The sequence below is a fragment of the Salvelinus alpinus genome, chromosome 5 (assembly GCF_045679555.1).
Source record: "Salvelinus alpinus chromosome 5, SLU_Salpinus.1, whole genome shotgun sequence".
Lineage (NCBI taxonomy): Eukaryota > Metazoa > Chordata > Actinopteri > Salmoniformes > Salmonidae > Salvelinus > Salvelinus alpinus.
The window spans coordinates 20,481,400-20,498,899 of record NC_092090.1 but is presented as its reverse complement, the minus strand read 5'-3'; the positions used below and the strand labels follow the sequence as shown (position 1 = coordinate 20,498,899).

Sequence of the window (17,500 nt, the reverse complement as noted above, 5' to 3'; positions counted from 1 at the left end):
AGGTGGTTAGGGACATTAAATACCATGCAAAATGGCAATGTTTTTACTAGAAAAATGTGTGGTTTGTGAATTAAATTAAATTATTGCATTCCAGTCTGCCAAGCACTGGTTTACTGTAAACAGGACTGCGTTCCATGTTTCAAAGAGTTGAGAAATGTTGACTTGAAGGTCAGCCTTTTCCTGGTAAATTGTTGGCTATTGTAGTCAGCTTCATGGAATACACTACAGGAGTATTTTAGGTCTTGGTGAAATCAAACTTTGAAAAGGTTTCCATTCATTTTGGAATGAGGCATATAGCTGGATCTCCACAATAGATGGCATGGGACATCTCAACATTACTACTTCTGAGGTGTGAAAAACATCTGACAAACTAACATTTTGTCAAGATGCTCTTGGCTATTTCCCGCACAGCATAGCATTTCCACACGTCTTTAAAGGTTAATTAAGTAGATATTGGCACCAAAAGTATTTGCATACTCAATTTATTGGCCTTCCAGCTGAGGTATTGTATCACATTCCTCAAATGAACATGGTTTGGCATGCGCTGGAGAGTGGAAATGAACATGGTTTGGCATGCGCTGGAGAGTGGAAATGAACATGGCTTGGCATGCGCTGGAGAGCGGAAATGAACATGGTTTGGCATGTGCTGGAGAGTGGAAATGAACATGGTTTGGCATGCGCTGGAGAGTGGAAATGAACATGATTTGGCATGCGCTGGAGAGTGGAAATGAACATGGCTTGGCATGCGCTGGAGAGTGGAAATGAACATGGTTTGGCATGCGCTGGAGAGTGGAAATGAACATGGCTTGGCATGCGCTGGAGAGTGGAAATGAACATGGTTTGGCATGCGCTGGAGAGTGGAAATGAACATGGCTTGGCATGCGCTGGAGAGTGGAAATGAACATGGTTTGGCATGCGCTGGAGAGTGGAAATGAACATGGTTTGGCATGCGCTGGAGAGTGGAAATGAACATGGTTTGGCATGCGCTGGAGAGTGGAAATGAACATGGTTTGGCATGCGCTGGAGAGTGGAAATGAACATGGCTTGGCATGCGCTGGAGAGTGGAAATGAACATGGTTTGGCATGCGCTGGAGAGTGGAAATGAACATGGTTTGGCATGCGCTGGAGAGTGGAAATGAACATGGTTTGGCATGCGCTGGAGAGTGGAAATGAACATGGTTTGGCATGCGCTGGAGAGTGGAAATGAACATGGCTTGGCATGCGCTGGAGAGTGGAAATGAACATGGTTTGGCATGCGCTGGAGAGTGGAAATGAACATGGTTTGGCATGCGCTGGAGAGTGGAAATGAACATGGCTTGGCATGCGCTGGAGAGTGGAAATGAACATGGCTTGGCATGCGCTGGAGAGTGGAAATGAACATGGCTTGGCATGCGCTGGAGAGTGGAAATGAACATGGCTTGGCATGCGCTGGAGAGTGGAAATGAACATGGCTTGGCATGCGCTGGAGAGTGGAAATGAACATGGCTTGGCATGCGCTGGAGAGTGGAAATGAACATGGCTTGGCATGCGCTGGAGAGTGGAAATGAACATGGTTTGGCATGCGCTGGAGAGTGGAAATGAACATGGCTTGGCATGCGCTGGAGAGTGGAAATGAACATGGCTTGGCATGCGCTGGAGAGTGGAAATGAACATGGCTTGGCATGCGCTGGAGAGTGGAAATGAACATGGCTTGGCATGCGCTGGAGAGTGGAAATGAACATGGCTTGGCATGCGCTGGAGAGTGGAAATGAACATGGCTTGGCATGCGCTGGAGAGTGGAAATGAACATGGCTTGGCATGCGCTGGAGAGTGGAAATGAACATGGCTCGCTCCCTTAAAAAGCATTGGTGTTAGAAATAACATCAAGTGACCATGTACATATTTAGAATATTTAGATATTTACAGTATCTGTCACATACCTATAGCACTGGCCAATGGGCGTTTGGTCAAGCAGTAGTGTAGTGTCTGACTCAACTATAATCCAAGGTGGCGCAGCGGTCTAAGGCACTGCATCCCAGTGCTAGAGGCGTCACTACAGACCCTGGTTTTATCCCGGGCTGTATCACAACCAGCCATGATTGGTAGTGCCATAGGCCGGTGCACAATTGGCCCAGCGTCGTCCGGGTTAGGGTTTGGCCAGGGTAGGCCGTTATTGTAATATAAGAATTTGTTCTTATCTGACTTGCCTAGTTAAATAAAGGTAAAACATTGTAAAACACTCCAGAACGTACTGTAGTATTGGGATGTGGTTGTATGAGCTCAAAGTAGTTGAACTAACAGTGACACTGGGTATGTACTGTACATTTAGTTGAACTAACAGTGACACTGGATGTGTACTGTACATTTAGTTGAACTAACAGTGACATTGGGTATGTACTGTACATTTAGTTGAACTAACAGTGACACTGGATGTGTACTGTACATTTAGTTGAACTAACAGTGACATTGGGTATGTACTGTACATTTAGTTGAACTAACAGTGACATTGGGTATGTACTGTACATTTAGTTGAACTAACAGTGACATTGGGTATGTACTGTACATTTAGTTGAACTAACAGTGACATTGGGTATGTACTGTACATTTAGTTGAACTAACAGTGACATTGGGTATGTACTGTACATTTAGTTGAACTAACAGTGACATTGGGTATGTACTGTACATTTAGTTGAACTAACAGTGACACTGGGTATGTACTGTACATTTAGTTGAACTAACAGTGACACTGGGTATGTACTGTACATTTAGTTGAACTAACAGTGACACTGGGTATGTACTGTACATTTAGTTGAACTAACAGTGACACTGGGTATGTACTGTACATTTAGTTGAACTAACAGTGACACTGGGTATGTACTGTACATTTAGTTGAACTAACAGTGACATTGGGTATGTACTGTACATTTAGTTGAACTAACAGTGACATTGGGTATGTACTGTACATTTAGTTGAACTAACAGTGACATTGGGTATGTACTGTACATTTAGTTGAACTAACAGTGACACTGGGTGTGTACTGTACATTTAGTTGAACTAACAGTGACACTGGGTATGTACTGTACATTTAGTTGAACTAACAGTGACACTGGGTGTGTACTGTACATTTAGTTGAACTAACAGTGACATTGGGTATGTACTGTACATTTAGTTGAACTAACAGTGACACTGGGTGTGTACTGTACATTTAGTTGAACTAACAGTGACACTGGGTATGTACTGTACATTTAGTTGAACTAACAGTGACATTGGGTATGTACTGTACATTTAGTTGAACTAACAGTGACATTGGGTATGTACTGTACATTTAGTTGAACTAACAGTGACACTGGGTGTGTACTGTACATTTAGTTGAACTAACAGTGACACTGGGTGTGTACTGTACATTTAGTTGAACTAACAGTGATAGTGCAGCACAAACGCGTCAGAGTTTTTAACGCGTCAGAGTTTCCATTGAACTTGCCATAGAAATAAAGGCATTTTAATGAATTATATGAAGAGTGCCTTGGTCCTCCTTTCTTTTTGAGACTAACAGTGACATTGGGTTTGTCCTGTACAGTACAGCTGTAGATGCCTGGGATTATTCAGCATATTTAGGAGGGAAAACACCACATTCTATTGAACTTCGGCATAGTATTTCCAGTTTACCTAAAAATAAAATGTCTATCAATTTTAGATACCCAAGACATGTTATCAGGGTTAGATGTTTCCTATCTATTTTAATATGATGTTCAATACATGTTATCAGGGTTAGATGTTTCCTATCTATTTTAATATGATGTTCAAGACATGTTATCAGGGTTAGATGTTTCCTATCTATTTTAATATGATGTTCAAGACATGTTATCAGGGTTAGATGTTTCCTATCTATTTTAATATGATGTTCAAGACATGTTATCAGGGTTAGATGTTTCCTATCTATTTTAATATGATGTTCAATACATGTTATCAGGGTTAGATGTTTCCTATCTATTTTAATATGATGTTCAAGACATGTTATCAGGGTTAGATGTTTCCTATCTATTTTAATATGATGTTCAAGACATGTTATCAGGGTTAGATGTTTCCTATCTATTTTAATATGATGTTCAAGACATGTTATCAGGGTTAGATGTTTCCTATCTATTTTAATATGATGTTCAAGACATGTTATCAGGGTTAGATGTTTCCTATCTATTTTAATATGATGTTCAAGACATGTTATCAGGGTTAGATGTTTCCTATCTATTTTAATATGATGTTCAATACATGTTATCAGGGTTAGATGTTTCCTATCTATTTTAATATGATGTTCAAGACATGTTATCAGGGTTAGATGTTTCCTATCTATTTTAATATGATGTTCAAGACATGTTATCAGGGTTAGATGTTTCCTATCTATTTTAATATGATACCCAAGACATGTTATCAGGGTTAGATGTTTCCTATCTATTTTAATATGATGTTCAATACATGTTATCAGGGTTAGATGTTTCCTATCTATTTTAATATGATGTTCAAGACATGTTATCAGGGTTAGATGTTTCCTATCTATTTTAATATGATGTTCAAGACATGTTATCAGGGTTAGATGTTTCCTATCTATTTTAATATGGTTCAAGACATGTTATCAGGGTTAGATGTTTCCTATCTATTTTACTATGATGTTCAAGACATGTTATCAGGGTTAGATGTTTCCTATCTATTTTAATATGATGTTCAATACATGTTATCAGGGTTAGATGTTTCCTATCTATTTTAATATGATGTTCAATACATGTTATCAGGGTTAGATGTTTCCTATCTATTTTAATATGATGTTCAAGACATGTTATCAGGGTTAGATGTTTCCTATCTATTTTAATATGGTTCAAGACATGTTATCAGGGTTAGATGTTTCCTATCTATTTTAATATGATGTTCAAGACATGTTATCAGGGTTAGATGTTTCCTATCTATTTTAATATGATGTTCAAGACATGTTATCAGGGTTAGATGTTTCCTATCTATTTTAATATGGTTCAAGACATGTTATCAGGGTTAGATGTTTCCTATCTATTTTAATATGATGTTCAAGACATGTTATCAGGGTTAGATGTTTCCTATCTATTTTACTATGATGTTCAAGACATGTTATCAGGGTTAGATGTTTCCTATCTATTTTAATATGATGTTCAAGACATGTTATCAGGGTTAGATGTTTCCTATCTATTTTAATATGATGTTCAAGACATGTTATCAGGGTTAGATGTTTCCTATCTATTTTAATATGATGTTCAATACATGTTATCAGGGTTAGATGTTTCCTATCTATTTTAATATGATGTTCAAGACATGTTATCAGGGTTAGATGTTTCCTATCTATTTTACTATGATGTTCAATACATGTTATCAGGGTTAGATGTTTCCTATCTATTTTAATATGATGTTCAATACATGTTATCAGGGTTAGATGTTTCCTATCTATTTTAATATGATGTTCAAGACATGTTATCAGGGTTAGATGTTTCCTATCTATTTTACTATGATGTTCAAGACATGTTATCAGGGTTAGATGTTTCCTATCTATTTTAATATGATGTTCAAGACATGTTATCAGGGTTAGATGTTTCCTATCTATTTTAATATGATGTTCAAGACATGTTATCAGGGTTAGATGTTTCCTATCTATTTTAATATGATGTTCAAGACATGTTATCAGGGTTAGATGTTTCCTATCTATTTTAATATGATGTTCAAGACATGTTATCAGGGTTAGATGTTTCCTATCTATTTTAATATGATGTTCAAGACATGTTATCAGGGTTAGATGTTTCCTATCTATTTTAATATGGTTCAAGACATGTTATCAGGGTTAGATGTTTCCTATCTATTTTAATATGGTTCAATACATGTTATCAGGGTTAGATGTTTCCTATCTATTTTAATATGGTTCAAGACATGTTATCAGGGTTAGATGTTTCCTATCTATTTTAATATGATGTTCAAGACATGTTATCAGGGTTAGATGTTTCCTATCTATTTTAATATGATGTTCAAGACATGTTATCAGGGTTAGATGTTTCCTATCTATTTTAATATGATGTTCAAGACATGTTATCAGGGTTAGATGTTTCCTATCTATTTTAATATGATGTTCAATACATGTTATCAGGGTTAGATGTTTCCTATCTATTTTAATATGATGTTCAAGACATGTTATCAGGGTTAGATGTTTCCTATCTATTTTAATATGATGTTCAAGACATGTTATCAGGGTTAGATGTTTCCTATCTATTTTAATATGATGTTCAAGACATGTTATCAGGGTTAGATGTTTCCTATCTATTTTAATATGATGTTCAATACATGTTATCAGGGTTAGATGTTTTCCTGACAATGTGACCTGACCAACAATAGTAGATCATTACTAGGCCCCGGCTGACCCCATTAGATCATTACTAGGCCATGGCTGACCCCATTAGACCATTACTAGGTCCTGGCTGACCCCATTAGACCATTACTAGGCAATGGCTGACCCCATTAGATCATTACTAGGCCATGGCTGACCCCATTAGACCATTACTAGGCCATGGCTGACCCCATTAGATCATTACTAGGCCATGGCTGACCGCATTAGACCATTACTAGGCCCCGGCTGACCCCATTAGATCATTACTAGGCCATGGCTGACCCCATTAGACCATTACTAGGCCCCGGCTGACCCCATTAGATCATTACTAGGCCATGGCTGACCCCATTAGACCATTACTAGGCCATGGCTGACCCCATTAGACCATTACTAGGCCATGGCTGACCCCATTAGATCATTACTAGGCCCTGGCTGACTCCATTAGATCATTACTAGGCCATGGCTGACCACATTAGACCATTACTAGGCCCTGGCTGACCCCATTAGATCATTACTAGGCCATGGCTGACCCTATTAGACCATTACTAGGCCATGGCTGACCCCATTAGATCATTACTAGGCCGCGGCTGACCCCATTAGACCATTATTAGGCCATGGCTGACCCCATTAGACCATTACTAGGCCATGGCTGACCCCATTAGACCATTACTAGGCCCTGGCTGACCCCATTAGACCATTACTAGGCCCTAACCCTAGTTGTGTTTGATCGTGTCAAACCCCAGCCATAACTGTCCATATATCATATTATTATTACCATGAGCCACAGTATCTACGTATGTCTATACTGTCTAGAAACCTTCTGTCCTCTACTAGCTACTACCAGTACAAGGCTGTCTTTGTAGCTGCCCACTAATATGGACGAAGCTGAGCCTTATGCAGTGGAAAGAGACATTTATATTGTTGTTGGACAGGGCCAGTCGTCAGCATTCGCTCTGCCTGGGTCTGCCAGTCGCACTTAAGTCACTTCTCCTCTTCCAAGAATTCCACCTCGCTCGGAACAAAGAGCTCAAACAGTTGGAGTCCGAGTTCCCGACAAAGAAATACTGGGACTTTTGTTTCGACGGGCAGAGTTAGACGTTTTCACAGCATCGTGCTTGTTCCTTTTAAGAGGCTGTTTGACCAAATCTCAGGGTAACTCAATCCAAGCGCGTTATGTTCTCTCTAATAAAGAGCGTCTCGCCAGTAATTCACGGTGGGTCACAGTGACATGTAGGCTACCTCCAGGTCCCATTGAGAAGCTGGCAGAGGAGAGCAGAGCCCTCTGACAGTCATCAGATTGTTGGTGAGGCTCTACTGTTTCTCCCTTTCTTTCTCTCTCTCTTTATACTCTCTCTTTATACTCTCTCTTTATACTCTCTCTTTATACTCTCTCTCTTTATACTCTCTCTTTCTACTCTCTCTCTTTATACTCTCTCTCTTAATACTCTCTCTCTTTCTACTCTCTCTTTCTACTCTCTCTCTTTATACTCTCTCTCTTTATACTCTCTCTCTTTCTACTCTCTCTTTCTACTCTCTCTCTTTATACTCTCTCTCTTTATACTCTCTCTCTTAATACTCTCTCTCTTCTCTTTATACTCTCTCTTCTCTTTATACTCTCTCTTCTCTTTATACTCTCTCTTCTCTTTATACTAGCTTCTCTTTATACTCTCTTCTCTTTATACTCTCTTCTCTTTATACTCTCTCTCTTTATACTCTCTCTCTTTATACTCTCTCTCTTTATACTCTCTTCTCTTTATACTCTCTCTCTTTATACTCTCTTCTCTTTATACTCTCTTCTCTTTATACTCTCTCTTTATACTCTCTCTCTTTATACTCTCTCTCTTTATACTCTCTTCTCTTTATACTCTCTCTCTTTATACTCTCTCTCTTTATACTCTCTCTCTTTATACTCTCTCTCTTTATACTCTCTTCTCTTTATACTCTCTCTCTTTATACTCTCTCTCTTTATACTCTCTTCTCTTTATACTCTCTCTTTATACTCTCTTCTCTTTATACTCTCTCTCTTTATACTCTCTCTCTTTATACTCTCTTGTCTTTATACTCTCTCGCTTTATACTCTCTCTCTTTATACTCTCTTTTTTTATACTCTCTCTCTTTATACTCTCTCTCTTTATACTCTCTCTCTTTATACTCTCTCTCTTTATACTCTCTCTCTTTATACTCTCTCTCTTTATACTCTATCTCTCTCTTTATACTCTCTCTTTTTATACTCTCTCTTTATACTCTCTATTTTTATATTCTCTCTATTTTTATACTCTCTCTCTCTCTTTATACTCTCTCTTTTTATACTCTCTCTCTCTCTCTTTATACTCTCTCTTTTTATACTCTCTCTTTTTATACTCTCTCTTTATACTCTCTATTTTTATAATCTCTCTTTATACTCTCTCTCTTTATACTCTCTTCTCTCTATACTCTCTCTTCTCTTTATACTCTCTCTCTTTATACTCTCTCTTCTCTTTATACTCTCTCTCTCTTTATACTCTCTCTTTATACTCTCTCTTCTCTTTATACTCTCTCTCTTTATACTCTCTCTCTTTATACTCTCTCTTTTTATACTCTCTCTTTATACTCTCTATTTTTATAATCTCTCTTTATACTTTCTCTCTATTTTTATACTCTCTCTATTTTTAGACTCTCTCTCTCTCTTTATACTCTCTATTTTTATAATCTCTCTTTATACTCTCTCTCTTTATACTCTCTTCTCTCTATACTCTCTCTTCTCTTTATACTCTCTCTCTTTATACTCTCTCTTCTCTTTATACTCTCTCTCTCTTTATACTCTCTCTTTATACTCTCTCTTCTCTTTATACTCTCTCTCTTTATACTCTCTCTCTTTATACTCTCTCTTTTTATACTCTCTCTTTATACTCTCTATTTTTATAATCTCTCTTTATACTTTCTCTCTATTTTTATACTCTCTCTATTTTTATACTCTCTCTCTCTCTTTATACTCTCTCTTTTTATACTCTCTCTTTTTATACTCTCTCTTTATACTCTCTATTTTTATAATCTCTCTTTATACTCTCTCTCTTTATACTCTCTTCTCTCTATACTCTCTCTTCTCTTTATACTCTCTCTCTTTATACTCTCTCTCTCTTTATACTCTCTCTCTCTTTATACTCTCTCTCTCTTTATACTCTCTTCTCTCTATACTCTCTCTTCTCTTTATACTCTCTCTCTTTATACTCTCTCTCTTTATACTCTCTCTCTCTTTATACTCTCTCTCTCTTTATACTCTCTCTCTCTTTACACCCTCTCTCTCTTTATACTCTCTCTCTCTTTATACTCTCTCTCTCTCTTTATACTCTCTCTTTATACTCTCTCTCTCTTTATACTCTCTCTTTTTATACTCTCTCTTTTTATACTCTCTCTTTATACTCTCTCTCTCTTTATTCTCTCCCTTTATACTCTCTCTTTATACTCTCTCTCTCTCTTTATACTCTCTCTTTATACTCTCGCTCTCTCTCTCTTTATACCCTCTCTTTTTATACTCTCTCTCTCTTCTCTCTCTCGCTCTTCTCTCTCTACCCCCTCCATCTCTCTTCCCATCAGCTTCCTCTACCTCTCTAGTAGTTTGGGCGCTACAGGCCCTTATTTTTCTGGATGATGATCCAGGGCACCTGGGGCTAAGGACTCTTGGCCTGTGTGTGTAGGTGTGTGTGTGTGTAGGTGTTTGTGTGTGTAGGTGTTTGTGTGTGTAGGTGTTTGTGTGTGTAGGTGTTTGTGTGTGTGTGTGTGTGTAGGTGTTTGTGTAGGTGTGTGTGTGTGTGTGTGTAGGTGTGTGTAGGTGTTTGTGTGTGTAGGTGTGTGTGTGTGTAGGTGTTTGTGTAGGTGTGTGTGTGTGTGTGTGTAGGTGTGTGTAGGTGTTTGTGTGTGTAGGTGTGTGTGTGTGTAGGTGTTTGTGTGTGTAGGTGTGTGTGTGTGTAGGTGTTTGTGTGTGTAGGTGTGTGTGTGTGTAGGTGTTTGTGTGTGTAGGTGTTTGTGTGTGTAGGTGTTTGTGTGTGTGTGTGTGTAGGTGTTTGTGTAGGTGTGTGTGTGTGTGTGTGTGTAGGTGTGTGTAGGTGTTTGTGTAGGTGTTTGTGTAGGTGTGTGTGTAGGTGTGTGTGTGTGTGTGTAGGTGTGTGTAGGTGTTTGTGTAGGTGTGTGTGTAGGTGTGTATGTGTGTGGGCACTCGTGCGTACGTACGTGTGAACTTGCGTGCAAGAGTGTATGCGTATGTGTTTTTGCGAGCGTGTGTGTGTGTCTGGGCTCTGGACTCGGGATAGAGTCATGCTCTCTCCTCTTTATTAATCTACTGTAAAAGCTCCTAATGAGGAACTGGCAGTTCTGCTTCATTCCTCACAGCTCACTCTGCACACTCACTGCACCAGCATTCCCAACCAAAGGAAAAGATCTAAATATGCAGAGAGCGTTTCCACACTGATTCACACATTGATTTCGTTTCCTTTGAGATTTTGGTGTATCTCTACTCAGCACTGGACAACTAAACCTCAGAGCAACACTATGAGTCTGAGGGGAATGTAATATGCCCCAGTGACACACACACACACACACACACACACACACACACACACACACACACACACACACACACACACACACACACACACACACACACAGAGAAAGCATGACACAGCACGTTAGTTTATTGTGATCCTTGATTTCTGATTGTGAATAGTGTGTATCAGTCGTTGTGTCTGTAATATGCTTAAAGCCAAAGCGCCAGTGCCAGAAGTACTCCAATGTATCGGCGAGTCGATGAAAGATCAGTCTCAACCAAGCTCATAACAGAGTACATCCACGTTTCACTGTTCACTCATTTGTTTGGGTGGACGGTCACTTTCCCCAAAAATGTCATTTCAGACAATTGAACAAACTCAGAAAATCTGGAATGGACTTTTCATTACCATAATATAATCTGAGACTTACCGATTCTCTTTCCATATATAATTACTTTGGTGGGAGTCCAGCGGTGCTTAATTGTTAAAAGGAGTGTCCCAGTACTACGTCCCAAATGGCACCCTATTCCCTATATAGTGCACTACTTTAGACCAGGGCCCATAGGGCTTTGATAAATAGCAGTGCACTATGTAGGGAATAGGGTACCATTTGGGATTTAGATCTAGTGCTGCCAGAGGGAAAAATAGATTTCTCAAACAGCGGAGAATAGCATTATCACTCCACTTGTCTATAAACCTCTCGCCTCGTTAGAACAGAAGACTCGCCCCTCTCAGCCACAGGCTTGGAGAAGAACTAGGAAAAAGACAAGTGTCTGAAAAGGCAGCACTTTAGCAGGGGAACACATTTGGCACAAGTTCAACTGAAATGAAAGAAGTCTATCGTGCGCCTATCAGGCTGGATATTGAGGTGTGTGTGTGTGTGTGTGTGTGTGTGTGTGTGTGTGTGTGTGTGTGTGTGTGTGTGTGTGTGTGTGTGTGTGTGTGTGTGTGTGTGTGTGTGTGTGTGTGTGTGTGTATGTATGTTTGTATATTTTTAGCTGTACATGACATTAAACGCTGTGAATATTTAGGAGACATGTGAATGTGCTCAGTACTACTTCACTGCAGCACACTAAAACATACAGTGCATTCGTAAAGTATTCAGACCCCTTCCCTTTTTCCACATTTTGTTATGTTACAGCCTTATTCTAAAATGGATTAAAAAAAAAAATCTTCATCAATCTACACACAATACCCCATAATAAGAAAGTGAAAACAGATTTTTAGACAAAAGAGGATGACGAGGAGGCGCAGTGATAAATCTGACAATGAGGTCTGACAGTCTACCTCTCTCTCTCTCTCTCTCTCTCTCTCTCTCTCTCTCTCTCTCTCTCTCTCTCTCTCTCTCTCTCTCTCTCTCTCTCTCTCTCTCTCTCTCTCTCTCTCTCTCTCTCTCTCTCTCTCTCTCTCTCTCTCTCTCTCTCTCTCTCTCTCTCTCTCTCTCTCGCGCGCGCTCTCTCTCTCTCTCTCTCGCGCTCTCTCTCTCTCTCTCTCTTTCTCTCACTCTTTCTCTCTCTCTTGCTCTTTCTCTTTCTCTCTCTCTTGCTCTTTCTCTCGCTCTTTCTCTCTCTCTTGCTCTTTCTCTCGCTCTTTCTCTCTCTCTTGCTCTTTCTCTCTCTCTCTTTCTCTTTCTCTCGCTCTCTCTTTCTCTCTCTCTTTCTCTCCCTCTCTTTCTCTCCCTCTCCCTCTCTGCCCTGTGCCCCAGTCATGTGACTTCCAGATGGTGAAGATGATCCAGAGTGATGTAACCCTCCCCCTTCATCGCCATCATCCCTTTCCCTCCCCCATCACCCTCAGGCACTGCACCCATTCCCCCTCTCCCCCATTCATCACCATCCTCCCTTTCCCTCCCCCATCACCCTCAGGCACTGCACCCATTCCCCCTCTCCCCCATTCATCACCATCCTCCCTTTCCCTCCCCCATCACCCTCAGGCACTGCACCCAATCCCCCTCTCCCCCTTCATCACCATCCTCCCTTTCCCTCCCCCATCACCCTCAGGCACTGCACCCAATCCCCCTCTCCCCCCTTCATCACCATCCTCCCTTTCCCTCCCCCATCACCCTCAGGCACTGCACCCAATCCCCCTCTCCCCCCTTCATCACCATCCTCCCTTTCCTCCCCCATCACCCTCAGGCACTGCACCCAATCCCCCTTTCCCCCTACCCCTAAAAAACAGATATAACTTATTTACATAAGTATTCAGACCCTTTGCTATCAGCTCAGGTGCATCCTGTTTCCATTGATCATCCTTGAAATGTTTCTACAACTTGATTGGAGTCCACCTGTGGTCTATTCAATTGATTGGACATGATTTGGAAAGGCAAATATCTATATAAGGTCCCACAGTTGACAGTGCATGTCAGAGCAAAAAACAAGATTGAACTCTTTGGCCTGAATGCCAAGTGTCACATCTGGATTAAACCTGACACCAGTGAAGCACCATTAAACCTGACACCAGTGAAGCATGGTGGTGGCAGCATCATACTGTGGGGATGTTTTTCAGCGGCAGAAACTGGGAGACTAGTCAGGATCGAGGGCAAGATGAACAAAGAAAAGTACAGAGATCCTTGCAGAAAACCTGTTCCAGAGCGCTCAGGACCTCAGACTGGGATGAAGGTTCACCTTCCAACAGGACAACGACCCTAAGAACATAGCCAAGACAACGCAGGAGTGGCTTCGGGACAAGTCTTTGAATGTCCTTGAGTGGCCCAGCCAGAGCCCGAACTTGAACACAATCAAAAATCTTTGGAGAGACATCCAACCTGACAGAGCTTGAGAGGATCTGCAGAGAAGAATGGGAGAAACTCCCCAAATACAGGTGTGCCAAGCTTGTAGCGTCATACCCAAGAAGACTGGAAGTTGTATTCGCTGCCAAAGGGGCTTCAACAAAGTACTGAGTAAATGGTCTGAATAATTATGTAAATGTGATATTTGTGATATATTTGTTAGAATTTAGCAAAAATGTCTAAAAACCTGTTTTTGCTTTGTCATTATGATGTATTGTGTGTAGATTGATGAGTTAAAAAAAATACATTTTAGAATAAGGCTGTAACGTAACAAAATATGTTAAATGGTCTGTATACTTTCCAAATGCACTGTATATACTGCTGTATTTAATGATTGGTTCACAGCATGGTTTATATGTGTGCACCACACAAACACACACACTGTGTCGTATGTATCAAGAGTCTCAGAGTAGGAGTGCAGATGTAGGATCAGTTTTGCCTTGTAGATCAGAATGAATAGTATTAGATGGAGAGGAGAGACCTGATCTTAGATCATCACTCCAACTCCTCCTGAAACTCTTGCTACATAAGGATGGAAGTCGATGGGAGTGTTCTGTTAGCGATAATACTGCTCTTTGTAACCCCTGTCACTATTACAGGTTGACCTTCACTGTCATCAATATTGCTCTGGAGGTAGAACTGAGCGATTTCCACTAGATGCAAAGTTCAAATTGGCTATATCGTAAAAATGTATTAAAACAAAAATTTGCTTTTTGGTCTTCATTTAAGGTTGGGTTAGGCATTAGAGTTAGCAGTGTGGTTATGGTTAAAATCGGATTTTATGACTTTGTGGCTTAGTGTCCACTCTGCAGAGCTGCCTCCGGTACGTGAGTCATCCCAATAAATGCCAATCTGCGTCGAGTACAGGGGGGGTTGAGTACAGGGGGGGTTGAGTACAGGGGGGGTTGAGTACAGGGGGGGTTGAGTACAGGGGGGGTTGAGTACAGGGGGGGTTGAGTACAGGGAGAAAGAGTGGGGAGAACCGGGGAGGAAAGGTTCACACACACATTCTGTGTCACTTGTACTTTACCTGTGAGAAGTTTACAGTATAGAGACACTGGGTGGGGCTTGGAGGGGGGGTTGTTAACGTGACTGTCACAAGGTGTTTCTACAGTAGATATCAGATGTTATCACCTGGTTGGGGGGGGGGGGGGGTTGTTAACGTGACTGTCACAAGGTGTTTCTACAGTAGATATCAGATGTTATCACCTTGTTGGAGGGGGGGGGGGGTGTTAACGTGACTGTCACAAGGTGTTTCTACAGTAGATATCAGATGTTATCACCTGGTTGGAGGGGGGTGTTAACGTGACTGTCACAAGGTGTTTCTACAGTAGATATCAGATGTTATCACCTGGTTGGGGGGGGGGGGGGGGGGTTGTTAACGTGACTGTCACAAGGTGTTTCTACAGTAGATATCAGATGTTATCACCTGGTTGGAGGAGGGGTTGTTAACGTGACTGTCACAAGGTGTTTCTACAGTAGATATCAGATGTTATCACCTGGTTGGAGGGGGGTGTTAACGTGACTGTCACAAGGTGTTTCTACAGTAGATATCAGATGTTATCACCTGGTTTACACACACACACACACACACACACACACACACACACACACACACACACACACACACACACACACACACACACACACACACACACACACACACACACACACACACACACACACACACGCACACACACACACACACAAACCCTTCTTGCCTAACCTCATATTTGTCTGCTATGGGAGGTCATACTATATTGGACACATATTCTACTGTACATGTCGCTGTTGTTCTTCAGTTTTCACATGAACACATTTAGACACATTACAGACTGTAGAGGGAGAAATATGGGTTATACTTTTTCCTCTCTGGTTTGGAAACTCAGATTCCATGTTGCTCCTTGGAAGAACATTCCTTATCACAGTCTTAGCCTACGTCCCAAATGGCACCCCGTTCCTGTATAGTACACTACGTTTGACCAGGGCCTCTAGGCTGTCACTTGGGACTTAAATTCTGACAATGATTTTACCGTCCAACGGTTACTCCAGGTTTTTCAACACTGTGACTTCTCGAGAGACATCACAGATACATTATTTCATTCCACTTTGAAACCAAATAGTTTCAACACAGTTCTATTTGACCTCACAAAATTAGTTGTCACATATTTTTTTTACGTCGACTGTTTGCTTAAGTGGTTGCTGGAAGTGTTTCAACAGTTTGACTTGTTTCAGCACAAGTTCCTTTGGCCTCACCAACCCCCTTCGTTGATAAGACACTGAAGGTCAGTATGATCTGCCAACTGAAGTAGAACTCCTACACGCTGGGTGTGTCCCAAAAGGGCACCTTATTCCCTACATGACAGAGCCCTATGGGGACCCCGTCAAAGGTAGTGCACTATATAGGGAATAGGGTACCATTTAGGACCGGCCCAACTTTATTTACTGATGTTCATGTTCATGGTGAGATCTGAAGCCAAAAGGAGTTCATTGTACAAATCAACTGAAACGGGGAGGAAACAGTCACGCCAGCTCGATAATAAGAACAGGAAAAGATTGCTTCAATTGTTTACCCCAAAAAGGAAAAGAAACCTGCAGACTGCTCTTGCTCCTATCACTTCCAAGCGTTTTAATTTTCTCACCTTATTAAAGCTTACGTGTCAGCCTGTTGGCCTTCAGCAAAAGCTCTGACGAAGAGGAAGACACGTCAGCTTTAATAAAATAAGTGATACGAGGAAGAGCTGTGTGTGGGATGTCTTTACTTTAAAGTTGTCACATTATTCCCACACCTGCAACAAGAACTTGTGAGAGTGCCATCTACCCAACAGCTTAGTGGACAATTGTTCCACTCTCAGAAATGACGTGTCGTGTTGAGAGACCATCTGTTAATTACGTCTGCATCTGCCGTATCTAATTCCAGATTAACTAAGCGTGTATTTTTTTAGGACATTTAGTGTATCGTATTCTAAGAGTGTCTTATGTATTCTGAGGACATTTTTGGTATTGTGGAGACATTTCTGTGTATTGTGCTGACATTTTAAGTATACTGTGGCAATTGTATGTATTCAGGAATTTGGTGCATTGTGAGTATATTTTGGTGTATTTTGGATATATATTTTGGTTTAATGTGGAAACAAACTGATATTTGGTGTAGTTTGGGACATTTGATGTATTGTGCTGACATCGTGGTGTATTGTGAGGACATTTGGGGTATTGTGGAGACATTTTGGGATTTGTTGAGTAGTCTAAATACAATCTCCTTTGTCCTACAGCTGTGAAGACAGTGCTGGAAGTCCCCTTGGGAAGTAGGAGTTTGAGAGTCAGCTCCAAGGGACCTGATGTCATAGGTGAGTACTTCACTGTTCAAGGGGCCTGTCCAACCTGCACACAAACACACACACTCACACACAAACAACCACACACACTTTCTCTTGGTCTCTCTTTCTCTCTAAACATCTGGGCTAACAAATGTTCTTCTGGCAGCTGATCAGTGCTAGTGATTTATAGAGGAAGTCATCACGTTATGTCTAACTCTGCCCAGCACTGTGAGAATCACATACCATACTGACCACGAGCCACTCTGATATGTACACACACACACACACACACACACACACACACACACACACACACACACACACACACACACACACACACACACACACACACACACACACACACACACACACACACACACACACACACACACACACACACACACAGGCAAGTAGAAACTCAAACACACACTTGCAGGTAGAGACGCAGACATGCACACACAATTGCGAAGAAAAACACACACACACACACACACACACTCACACACGT

General features: G+C 40.9%; 1 protein-coding gene across 2 annotated transcripts in view; it reads left to right on the top strand.

Annotated features, from left to right (window-relative positions):
* adamtsl3 (ADAMTS-like 3) overlaps positions 1-17,500 on the top strand; it is a 236,604-nt gene that overhangs the window by 130,154 nt on the left and 88,950 nt on the right. For both annotated transcript variants that reach the window (XM_071400865.1, XM_071400866.1), the window contains exon 8: positions 16,948-17,022. In XM_071400865.1, coding sequence (XP_071256966.1) covers positions 16,948-17,022 — 75 coding nt within the window. The remainder of the gene's footprint in view (positions 1-16,947; positions 17,023-17,500) is intronic.